This window comes from Xenia sp. Carnegie-2017, unplaced genomic scaffold, assembly GCF_021976095.1.
Source record: "Xenia sp. Carnegie-2017 unplaced genomic scaffold, XeniaSp_v1 HiC_scaffold_3, whole genome shotgun sequence".
Lineage (NCBI taxonomy): Eukaryota > Metazoa > Cnidaria > Anthozoa > Malacalcyonacea > Xeniidae > Xenia > Xenia sp. Carnegie-2017.
In genome coordinates, this window is record NW_025813493.1 from 7,861,038 (window position 1) to 7,873,628 (window position 12,591).

At 34.4% G+C, this 12,591-nt stretch overlaps 1 protein-coding gene across 1 annotated transcript; it reads right to left on the reverse strand.

Moving 5' to 3' along the window:
- Positions 1 to 1,985: 1,985 nt before the first annotated feature.
- LOC124454170 (retinal homeobox protein Rx2-like) lies at positions 1,986 to 12,055 on the reverse strand. The gene is made up of 3 exons (XM_047004978.1): positions 11,403 to 12,055; positions 10,894 to 11,174; positions 1,986 to 2,204 (listed from the first exon to the last, which is right to left on the reverse strand). The coding sequence occupies exons 1-3, from the start codon at positions 11,599 to 11,601 to the stop codon at positions 1,986 to 1,988; spliced, it is 699 nt and encodes a 232-aa protein (XP_046860934.1). The 5' UTR covers positions 11,602 to 12,055.
- Between the last annotated feature and the right edge of the window lie 536 nt (positions 12,056 to 12,591).

Here is a 12,591-nt window from a genome sequence, read left to right on the forward strand (position 1 = left end):
TTCAAGGCAGGTCAAGGTTAAAATTATATAATTACGTAGATTAACAGTTGGAAAAAAGATACACGAAAAAAATGTCTTGAACAATTTCAAAAAACGAACTATTAGCACCAGCCGATGCAAATGTTTCAGTATTGTGATGTGAAGTCAAAAGTATTTACGAAATAAACCGGCTGCCTACGACACTAACGACTTCAGTTATTTATTCACATTATATTGCAATTGCGTCCTCTTTTATACTTTATAGAAATTTCCCAAGATAGTCCTCATACTGCACGCGTAATCAAACTATAGCGTTAACATGACTTACAGTTTCATTCTGCGACAAGCTCTTACTTCTTTTCAAGATATCCTTGCAAAAATCCTCAATTTTACAAGATTTCTCGACAAGATCTGTTTGTTTATCAAGCTTTGCTTGCGTAAAGATATTGCTGACTTCACTCAAAACAAAGGATATTGGGATTTCAAACGTTTGACCATTGAGATGTTCAAATCTGGTATCGCCTTTTCTAGAATTCAAATTTTTGTTTTTTGATGATGATGCCCTTGAACGAACGGCATTTTTTGCATGACTAGCATACTTTGAAACACTCATTTTATGCTGTTTCTGTCACATTTTAAATCTAGAACTTCATTTCCGTATTTAAGCTCGCGCATTTCAGTTCACGATGTCATAAAATTTGAGCATGCGCATTACAATTAAAAAACTTGAAAAAACTTGATTATGATGATGATGATTCCATTTTGCTACGTTTTATCAAAAATTTTGTTTCAAGAGTTGTTTTAAAAAACTTAATGGGGTCAATCAAGCTGGAAAAATAACGATGCCGCTTACGAAAGTCATCAATCACCATACATACTGGGCTGTCTCCATGGTGTACAGACTGTCCCAAAAAAAACCGGAAACGACATAATTAATTGTTTATTCCCAACAGTTTAATGCTGGACTTGACAGTTCTGCGCCCCTTGGATTTCATTGGGTTTGTAAAGCATTATTAGAACCAGAACAAAGTACTGCATACACTGTATTTCTTCTCAAATTTCCAACGCAAAAGCTTTGTAAAAGCAAAAAGACGTTGACTGAGATTGATCACAGTTGCAACAAACAAAAATAGCATTGATCATATTGATCATATTGATCATATTGATCATAAGATTAAGTTGCAACAAACATGGAAAAAATAGCGTGTAACTAAATTGATCATGCGGAACAAATTCTCTCCAGTTAGTTAGACAAGCTAAATGAAATATACGATTTTCCAGCTTTTCAATGAAAAGCAAATTTATTGCATCGTAGCCAGAATTTAACCTATTTGAGCGATGAAAATGGGCATTTGATGTAATCTTTGCTTGCAATAGGCCAGGCTAAAAGGCTTTTTTATTTTATTGTCAGTAAGCTTCATCAGCAAAACAAAATAAAATCAAACATTTAAAAAAGAAATCCACCTGCCACTAAACAACCTCGATCAATTCCGTTAAATTTTATTATAATTATAATCAATTTACACAATTATAGCAAATAGATTTACATAATTAGCAACGAAAGTTTCTAACCATTCCCATGGGAAGCGAATGCTCTTTTGCTTTAAGGCGTAGTGCTTTTGATCCGGGACTCTTTCTGTCCATTTCAGAGCTTCCTTCTAATGGATGATTGTGTATTGAGCCAGACATCATTGCGGCATGTCCTCCGTTCAGTATAGTTCCACCAGGTCCGTGAGAAAGAGGCTGAGATGTGTTTATAGGTTGTGAATGCATATTCTTGTTTGCCGCCATTTCGTGAGGCAACATGGAGGCCGCAATATTGTTGTGAACCATACCTGGATGGTGACCTGTTTGGCTCGATATTACACCGCGATTTGACGGGAGATATTGTGGCATTTGGGAGGACATTGTAATGACATGCGCAACAGGATTACCGTGCATGTTTGCTCCCGTGTAACTTTGGGGCGAATTTGACGTCGGCGATCTTATCACTCCTCGGTTTGCTATTAGACCTGAGGACATTTGGGGACTGTAAGGAGATATTGGTGACTTTGGTGGAGGTCTTGCCATTGCTGCAGTGGAAGACCAATGTGGTGGAGCAGAATTTGTGTAGGAAGGGATTCGCGGTACAAATGGGGTGAGTTTGGAAGACATGGTGGCCGAACAGGAATCTGAGGAAATCTTTCCCGTTTTCGCCATTTCGCTCGTCTATTTTGAAACCAAACCTGAAAGTAAAACGTACTAGTTAGGTTTCTTCTTGAAATACAGGCACTTCAGAGTGAAGGAGATAGAGCTAAGGGGCTATAGCAATGATTTGAAGCAATAAGCAAAAACCAATCCTATCAAACATTTCAAAACCCAAACCTAGAGTATCAACTATATGCAAATGAATATCAACTCAGGAAAATCAGATATCAGTCATAAATATTATCGGTTTTTCCACCTTCAAGGATAGCGACTTGCCTCACTTTTAACTATAGAGTTTCGACGCTGTCAGATATCTAGTAGCTACGTTGGGTTCTAGGTCATTGGGCTGTAGCTCATCCCAATAAAAATATGCTAGGCGGTCCATGAATCAGACAAGTTGAATACCATGAGTGTTTTTTTTCACATAATAGTTTCATTCGAATTCGTATCAAGATAATCAACTTTGCATAAAAAAAGTGCTACTTAGAAATGCACTTGCCACTCGACAAGCTTTAGTTATTTTAATTAAAAGATGATTGGTTGAAATTTCAAGCCGTAGAAGTTAAATACCGTTTTATTGCTTCATTGCTTAGGCTGATCGATTTGAAGATAAATAAACATCAAAATTGTAATAAAGGTTCAAGCACATCTTAAAAAAACACATCGTCAAATACAAAATGTAAAAGGGATATCGTTATTGAGCATAAATTTTATTTGCTGTTGATGTGCGATATGGCAACATTTATTTGCGTATGAAATATTTTGCATTTATGAAACGCACACAGAACGTCAGAAAGTCAAAAAATTCACTTTAATATCCTGTGTAGACGAATGCACTTGAGAAATATCTTAAACATATAAGTCTTTTTCACAAGGGCTGGACCCCTGTGAGATAATCTCTCGTTATCTTTCATTGAATGATTGAAAAATATGTACAGACATTGATATGTGCTGCCGAATATTGTGCATGACACAAAGCGCTACAATAATAGCATTTTGAAAAGCGTATGACAAGTATGTTTGTTGAGACAACGAAACAACAAGAAAATTTCTTTTTGTGCGTGCAATTCAGAGTGTCTGGCGCGCGTGGGGGGGAGAAGCATCAATGTTTGATTTTTTCAAACATCCGAACTAATTCAATCATGCAATTAACTTTTTTTCTATTTGATTTCTTTTTATTTCATGACTCTTGAAAGCACGTGATGTTAGCCATGTGTGTTTCGTGTGTCATTCATATTTATTGCATGACTGCCGGCTGGGCGGGAGAAATATAACTGAAAATCAATTTCCTGTACTCTCATCGCCATGACAAATCAACGCTAAAGAAAAGTAAAAGTTTCTTACTTCGAGAACAAATGCAGGCGGTAGTTTGTGCTACCTCAACTGAACGTCACCGATATAAGCATTTCAATGTTTCCTTCGTATAGTTCAATTGCATTGACTGAATTTTTACACTCTATTAAAATTGCAGTTGTAATTCGCAAAATATATGCATTGTATCCATGATTTTGTAGAAGCACTTTTGCTCATGCGCATTTAATATACACGACGAGTTTTTTTAAAATAGACAAAATTAAAGACATTAACAAAACTAACCCTGACCTCAGTGTTCGAGTTTCTAAATTCAATACAATATTTAGTTTATAATACGCTTGGACGCTCCCCATTAATTTATCTTATTTCCTTATAATTGTTGTAATTTATGTATCATATTACTTTTATTAATAATATTACTATTATTTATTATTTCACTTATACTGAAGATGGCATCATGAGATGTCGAAACATGTCTATTTTAAAAAAATTTGTCGTGTATATTAAATGCGCATATGCATTGTAGCTAACAGGCCATATTGAAAATGATCGAAATATTTTCCAACAAAATATTCATCACATTTCATTTCTCAATTCTAAAAGCGTTTCAAAGAATAGACCTTAAAGAATCAATGTCCAGGCATCGAAAACTTGAAATGCCACTATGCATATGTGAACTAAAATATTTGAAGTGGTTGGTTCAGTTTTACAGAAACGAGAAAAAATAACTTAAAATTAAGTCATTCATTGTTTTTCCAATAGAATACAAAAGTAGCTACTTGCATTGTGTGCGTAAAAAACGAGCTTTTTTTGCTTCTGGAAGGAGAGCCAGATATGCGCGCACGTGTTTGAGCTAATAAAATGCCTGACCGATTACTGCTGCCATGTTGCAGGCTGTTAACCAAGACAAATCTATTTTAGGCTATTTTAGCTTCACAACAAACTTTGCCTAAAATGTGGAGCACAAAAATATCAAGTGATTAGTATACGTTAAAAATCTATTTGTTCATAAAGGGCTTGTTACAATTGTGCTAAATAATGTGAATTATTGCTCAATAAAATTACATTGATCCAAGTTACTATGCATGCAAGCAGTATTTTCCTGATTAGCTATTGAACTGTAAATCATGGATTAAGACATAAAATATAACACGAGAGGAAAACACAAAAATGTTGCATAAGCTGATCAATCTGAGAGAAAAAATATTTATTGAAACATTTAAGTCTGCGATGCAGTCCATAACTCAGATGACTATTTTCATGTTTGTTTAACTATTTATTATTGATTTTGTTGCTAATTGATAAAATGCCTCAACGCTTGTGTTGTAATAATCGTGAAAACATTTAATGTTTGCTAGCTAGTATTTGGAAAGCTCAACTCTTTACAAGACACACTAAAATATTTGAGGTATTTTAACGTGAAAGTTAACAAATCAATCTAAAAATTTAAATTAGAAAATTAGCACGCAAACATTTGACGATTGATAAAGCGAATACCAAGCATCTATAAAATACAAGCTCAAACTAAAAATACATGAGCTGGACGAATAAAAACAATGAAGAATTAGCCAAGAAATTCCAACTTATTCTTGTCGTAATTAATTTAACTAAATAAAGGAAAGATTTTGTGGTTTTAATACGAGTTAGTTAAGTGTCATTGAATCATGACCGGATCTATTTTTCCTTGCTGTATATCTTAAAATAGTAATGTTTTCATTATTTTGATCTTCCACTGAATTCTTCTTAAATTTCACTATAGTAATTATGCATGTTTTCGAAGAAGAACAGCTTAAGTAAATAATTTCTTTGATCGGCGAAAAGATATGCAAAAGGCTGTCAAGCGACAGTTTTAACAATGCTGAATTAAACATATGCTTAGCTCGTGCGTAGTTGAGTGTGGCATTGTGAGCAATTGTCGACGCTAAGGGTGTTGACAGATTATAACACCAATGAATAGTCGGGTCTCTTTAAAGAGAAAGATTACCATGCCCCTAAGTACTTAAACGTCACGCAATGAGCAAATACTCACGACAGCCGCTTTCAGATTTGAATTTATTTCCCATATTTTACATTGGGTAAATTATTTTAACGATGAAATTGCTCTTGGTTTTGTGAGAAAAATTAATTCCTGTTGTGAAAAGTAAATTTTCAGTCGACCGTGTAAGTCAGACATCATCTCTATAACCAGTCACTTTAGTAGAAGTAAACGCATTTCATGTAAGATACATCATTTTCACTCACGAACATCCACACTTTGGGTACTGTAGTGCAATAAATTCTAATTGAGGAAGGCCACACTTTACAACCAACCATCAACCTTTAATAAGTTTCAAGTTTCAATAAAAGTTGAGTTTACATATCCATAAGAATTTCATTCAAACGTAAACTTTAATTATGTTACGTAGCAAATCGAACTTTTTTCACTTAATCCTCTTTTCCGACTCACAAATACTTATTACAAAGTGTTGAAGTGACGCAAGCGACTCGCGTTGATAACTGTTCATTCATAGCTGCATTGATGCAACGGGTCAGTCCAACTGGTTCAACAACTTAGCAAACTATGTCCATTCTATACTTGAATATCGAACTGTTTAAAAATGAATTTTCATTTCCAAAGTCGTGTTCAGAAAACGTGCTCAGATTTACAACGAATATGTTCAATTATTCTGTCCAAGGGTAGCGCTAAGATTTACAAAATGCTTCTTTTAATGCAATCATTGTCATTCAAAAATGAAAATTACGAATTACACTTACATTTATTCTGTAATATTTAAGGAAGCATGATAAGCGAGTTGTAAAATTTAACATTAAAATGTTAAATATTTGTAAAAATATTTATAAATGTTTAACATTGTTTAACATGTAAAAATAAATGTGTAACAGTAAAAATATTTGCTTATTGCACTACAACTTAGATTCAATGATCATAGTTTAAACGATTGAGTCCATAACTGTGTGATTCTCTGGGATTGTTTTGATTGCTTTTTCACTTGTAAAAAATATTGCATTTTGCATTGATCCGTGTAAAGTTTATGAATATAATATATATTGTATCCTGTAAAGAGTTTTGTCAGATGATACCTTGATATGTTGAATTTAGTTTCATGTAGATTTTGTGTGGGAGATGTGATTATATAGAACCATTTGAACAAAACAGCAAGAATAAAGACTTACGCGCTTTGATATCACAATTACTGACCACAACTTTCTTATAGCAATAATAAAATTAAAGTTTTTGTAGCAAGGTATGCATTATATTGAATGTATAATTTAGCTTTTGAGTTAGAAATTGATCTACCTGTTTAGAAGTTGTTTGGTAAACTTACACATTGATGGTTGGTGATTTACTTAAATGACACATGAACTTAAAGAAGCTCTATGTTGCTGTCGTCTAAATATATACATAAATGTTTCTACTAAAATGAGTCGTCTTTCATATTTTGTTGGTCTAAATATATACATAAATGAATTTACATACAAATTATGTGACACGACTAAAAATGCAACCTAGTAACAGCAGTAAAATCGAGTTGTATAACAGTGTTTTTCTAAATATTTCAAATTCAATGTCATTTCAATTTTTGAGCAAATATGAAAGATTTGAAATGAACCCAAAACATCAATGCTGTAAAGTTGTCATGTCTTGTCTTTCAAGCCCTTTCAAATATTGAAATATGTTCTAATCAAAGAAGCTATGTTTTATTTTCGACTCATTGCTTATATCAGCTGGTAAACGATATCGGTGACTTTTGTGTAATCAAGATGATGCAATCTTTGTAGTAAATTACATCCCATTCAGCTCGCCAGCAAAATCAAAGAAAGGTCATTTCAGACAGTTTGACAGCACGAAACAAATTTGACACAACCTGCACTATTTTAATAGTCTATTCAACCATATGTAGTCATTTGGGTACTTATAGTTTACTTCGATGCTTTATTTGTTGTCAATATTTACATGTTAGTTCTTGCAATAATGAAAATAGTCAAGGTCGGACAGGTTTTTATTGAGGTCTAAAACGTATTCTTCATGTGGTCTGAAAGACTTAATCAAATTAATGTAATGTAGATCACGAATTTCTGTGACAAGTTAAATCTATACAAAATGTAACTTTCTCTCTTACATATTACGCGATTTCTTTTTCTTGCTTTACTAATGGCGAGTGTTGTTGTTCGTATTGTGCAAGGCAAGCTAAAACTGATACGATTACTTTTGCTACATTAGCTAGTTGATACATTAAACTTGATAGGGAAAATAGCGCATTAGAAACAGTTAAATAAAACCTGAAATTGCTTTGATAAGCAGTTATTTTTTTACTGTGGCAGGATGATATCTTAGACTCTTAGGCGCGAGCTTAACAAAATATACGAGAATTGATCAGCTATAAAAGTTGTCAGAAAATTAGCTGTGATTTCAAACAGTTCCTCTGAATTTATGCTTCCAAGTTGTAATAAAAATACATAGCTAATTCAGGAAGATGTTACTTCATATTTTTGTTGCTATTCGCTATAACTACTATCTTGCTTCGTTTTTGCACGATGCCATATAGATTCCACAATACCTTATAGATTCCTAAAATATATACAGAATGCAATCGCATTTTTGCTTTTGCTTCTGGCCTCTTGTAGGAGCACAAAAATCATACAAAACTCAAAAATTCATGCTTTTCGCATAAATTGCAGCTAACTATGTCGACGTTTATTTCTCACGTATAAAAACAAATTTTTAACGATGAGTATGTCCTTCTGGACGACAGATGGTGAAACACTTAATTCAGATGTTCATTTCTTAAATTTCCTTTTAAATCTGACATGAATGATTCAAAATTATGAATAAGATCGGAGCCCGTTTTTGCTTGTGTAGTAATATTTGTCAGCTTTCGTTGGTTCGCGTACAGTTTGCGATCGTATATGTAGTTAAATTATTAATATCAAGTAAATATAAATATATTGTAGCTAAGGTTTTGTGTTCGTGTCCATTCATAGATAAATTTAATTTTTCTTTCGTTGACTCATGCACAGTTTGTGATCGTAAATGTGGCTAAATTATCAATATCGAATAGACATACAATATTGTAAGGTTTCGTGTCCATATTCAATAATTGACAAATTTTGTAAATCTTTCAATTAGTGTTTAAAAAATTTGCAGTAAAAAACTTAGGTAATATAAGTCATGGCAGATCTTATACCAATCTCAGCTCTAAAATCATCAGTTTTTACTTCAAATCTGTTCGTAAAGTAGCAAAATATACAAAGTGAACAATGATTTCATAAACACATTTATAAAAGTCAAGTCTTTGCATGCTGGTCCTGGTCATAAAGCTTCTATTGTCCACATTTACTCGCTCTGCTTGAATATTAGTTGGAAACTAATAAAATCGTGGAGAAATGCATTGAGCAGACAGTTTATTAACCCCAGGAAACTACTCGTGCTATTAAAGAATGAGTGACGGGGCCATTTAGATACAGATCGAGCAATTCGTTTTTTGGACAAATGAATTTCATTCAAAGCATTTCCTCGAATGAATCTTCGTGATTTTTACTCCAGATATCAAGCCATAACAGCAGTACCGAAAACACGTCCGAAAAGTATAACGATGTATTTTCCAATCAATAGAAACATCTGTTTTCATATATAGTGGATGGCTGAGCTGTATATACACTTTGTATTTTGCCGACAATGCCGAATCGTCTGGACAATGGAACGCACATGTTGTATTTGGAATTTTTATAGATTTGCGTGACTCTGCTATTTAGTTAACCTATAAAATTACTCCTGATATGCGTTTTAAGTTTACTGTAAATCGCTAAACGTCAATTGCTATCGAAAAACATGAACAAGCATTTTATGTAAACTAGCTATTATCTTTGCTTCGTAATTCATGCTTTGTTACAAAAATGTATTCAATTAAATTACGTTGATGAAAAAAATTTGTTTAAGGGTAATTGAAACAGTAGTCCTTCAAAAATCTTAGAAAAGTAAACCGTTGTATAGTTTGTGGGTACGTCGTTTAAGATGCAGCTCGTTCATTGGAGCGTGCTAATAATGTTTAATAAGAAGATAATGAAATAACAAGGTGAAATTGCCAGTTAGTGCTTTCACAGAGTGTTTGATGTTTGTTGACCTGTTGAAATAATCGAAGTCACTATCACGAGCGCAATCAATTACTAAATGTGTTTGTAAACAGTATGTGTAGAAAAATGAAACTGTTGATGATCGCCGTTCTTGAGCGACTATTTTCCCTCGCGCCCAATTTAGCTTGCATATTGAAATGCTTTTTTGATTTCTTAAAAAATACGCTTCATCTTAAACGTTTCTACCTCATAATAGTTGTGGGATTACGGACTTTGCAAGTTCTTTTGCGCACTAAGTTCTCTGTTAAGAGGAACTTCTCATGCCGTGATAGCAAATGCCATAAATGTCAAAGTACCTTTTTCTACAATGGTGTTTTATGACCAAAGATAGCTAATAATTCAAATTAAAGAGGCAAAGCAAAATTTAGCTAACAGAAAAATATCCTTTAGCGGATACACTATATATAGCTTACACTGAAGTAGGGGTATATCATCATACTGTGTTAGTATTCCACAAACGAATAATGAGACTTGGTTGGGGTCTTTGTATCGATTTTATAAAATTATAAGCAAAATAAGCAGAGCTTTAGAAGTCAGCTACACAATAACACATGCAGGTAGAATCGAGCTCTTGTTGCTTATAAAGTAGCTATGCTTAGAATTTAATAATTTCTTATGGTTGTGAGTTTTAGTTAAAAGCATTCACATAAAATTTTTCAAGCTATGGCTACTCGTCACTTACGCTTCTATAATAACTACTGAAATGTTCTAATTAAAATGTATATTGATTGCCCTGTGTATTTATGATCTATAGCACTCAATTAATTTACGCAAATTGACTCATTCATCTTGCTGTAATAAAGTTACGTGGCTTGTGAGCGCCTTTTGTGATAATTTATGTTCAAAAAATTTTTAAGAAAATCCTACATCGTGCTGAATAAAAAATAGTGACTGAAAACAAAGCGAAATTTGTGATGAATGCTTTTGTTGTAGGTACTTAGATCAATATACAAACACCTGAATATAGGTAACACCAGACAAAACCATCTTTTCCCTTGCGTGTAGCTAATATATGAAGCTAAGTGAGATATTTTACCGCACAAAAAATCAAACATTTTGATCTTTGTGAAAATAATGGTTTGTAAAGTTAACGTGTAGACAAGACCAATTTCGCGTTGTGGACAATAAATTCTACATTTATATAAATCAATAAAAGTGCAACACCTTCATTAGATATGATAAATCCTACATTGGTTGTTCTCGCTTCACATGTAAAATTATGATCGTTGAGCCTTAGTATGAAGAAATGACATAAAACATAAACGCAGACATATTTCTTACTTGTACGCGAGCTTCTGTTAAATCTGTCCTCAGTGCCAATTGTTCCCTAGTATAAACATCGGGATAATGGGTCTTTTGAAATACACCTTCCATTTCCTCGAGTTGATATGATGTAAATGTTGTTCGATTCCGTCTCTTTTTACGCTTTGGTGAGTTTTCGTGCGCTGCTGTCGTGTCCATGATCGGTGAATGAGAAGCTGGATTGTTTGGGTTTTCGCCGTGTACTTGAACCATTGATGGTGTTCGCGCCTGTTCTCGTTTCACCGTTAATTTCTCCTTCCCTATTTTCAATACGAATTACCTTTATTGCATCGTTAACGCACCATGCTCGCGAAGTGGCGTGCGTTATAAAATCACTTCACTGATTAAAACAAATTGAATTATGAAGAGCGCGAGTTTTTAAGTTGGTCAGAGTGCAGCGACCTAATTTCCGGGTAGGTGTTAGAGGCCTTGTTTGATAAACATATTCAACCTGCTTTACATGGCTTTTTGAGTGTGCTTTTATTTACCTGTTTCCACTTGCTGCGGAAGCTCCATAGCCGAGTCTCCCGACAATAATGGTGGTGAACGGCTACTGGAACTTCTATTTTGAATTTGTGGATGACTCAATGGAACGTTTCCCATTTGGCAAGACTGTGTAACTGCGTTCATGGCGCGATGCATCATCTCAGCTCTTTTACCTATATTTCCAACTGAGTAGTTCTGCATTGCTTACAAAAGAAAGTGAACGAAAAACAAATTTTGCTATCAGGTTATACACTTGAAGCTTAGCAGATCGTATCTTGTCGTGTGGTAAACGGCAAGTTCACATGCAATATGTTACAAAACGTTCACAGAATTGACAAGCGGATCCGATCTCATCCAATTGTCAATCGCTAAGAAATAATTAGTCCTTTTACATCTCTTAATTAGGATCTGAACACGTCACTCGAGTAGTTGTAACGACGAACGAGTGGCATTGCTGAAATGAGCTGTCGGTATTGTGATAAAATATGCGCCAAAGAACTAACTCGCCTGCCTACCAGACTAGACACTTCTGTTTTGCAATCAATCGAATTCCATTTTTTCGCCCTGACAGATAAAAGTGTATGCAGCCCTGTCAGTGCATGAACGGGTGCGCTGAGCCGGAGAGTGGATGTTAAACCAGCAAGGAAATTACTAAGAAGAATGCATGCACCGCCTTGCAGGGGGACCACAATTGGAAAGACTATTTCATTCAAAGGCTGCCGACAGTTCGTTCAACATCCGAAGTGTCAGACAATCACGGTAGGACTCGAGTAAAAAACAACACCAAACACTCGTATTGGACACCATACAGACAAATGATTACAACACTAGAAGACTACTGACAAAACACAAGCTTATATAAAAACACGCGGGAAAGCGGCAAATGTACACTTGTGTTGGGTCAGGATTTCACTTGGATGACAGATTTCATGTCGGTCAGTAGCCGTTTGTCAAGAAGATTAGGAAATATTTAATATAAAAGATTTCCCGCTTTATATATTTCCCACGGCTGTAGATGATTTTATTTTAATTGTCCGTCGCACGACTTGTGCGTGCTCGTACAAGTAAACAACTGGACAGCTTGTTTTTGTTTGTCATCTTGAGAAGAGCACGTTATGTTGACACAAAAACGTGTTTATGATTTCGTGAATTCGGTCGTACCTGTCGTTCGGGCATATGCGCAATTTGTGT

Excerpts from the sequence above, each read along its gene's own strand:
- LOC124454170 (XM_047004978.1), bottom strand. The coding sequence starts at position 11,601 with ATGCAGAACTACTCAGTTGGAAATATAGGTAAAAGAGCTGAGATGATG. Across the intron at positions 11,175-11,402 it reads TCCGCAGCAAGTGGAAACAG|GGAAGGAGAAATTAACGGTG; the intron begins GTAAATAAAAGC and ends TATTGAAAATAG. Across the intron at positions 2,205-10,893 it reads TAACAGAAGCTCGCGTACAA|GTTTGGTTTCAAAATAGACG; the intron begins GTAAGAAATATG and ends TTTTACTTTCAG.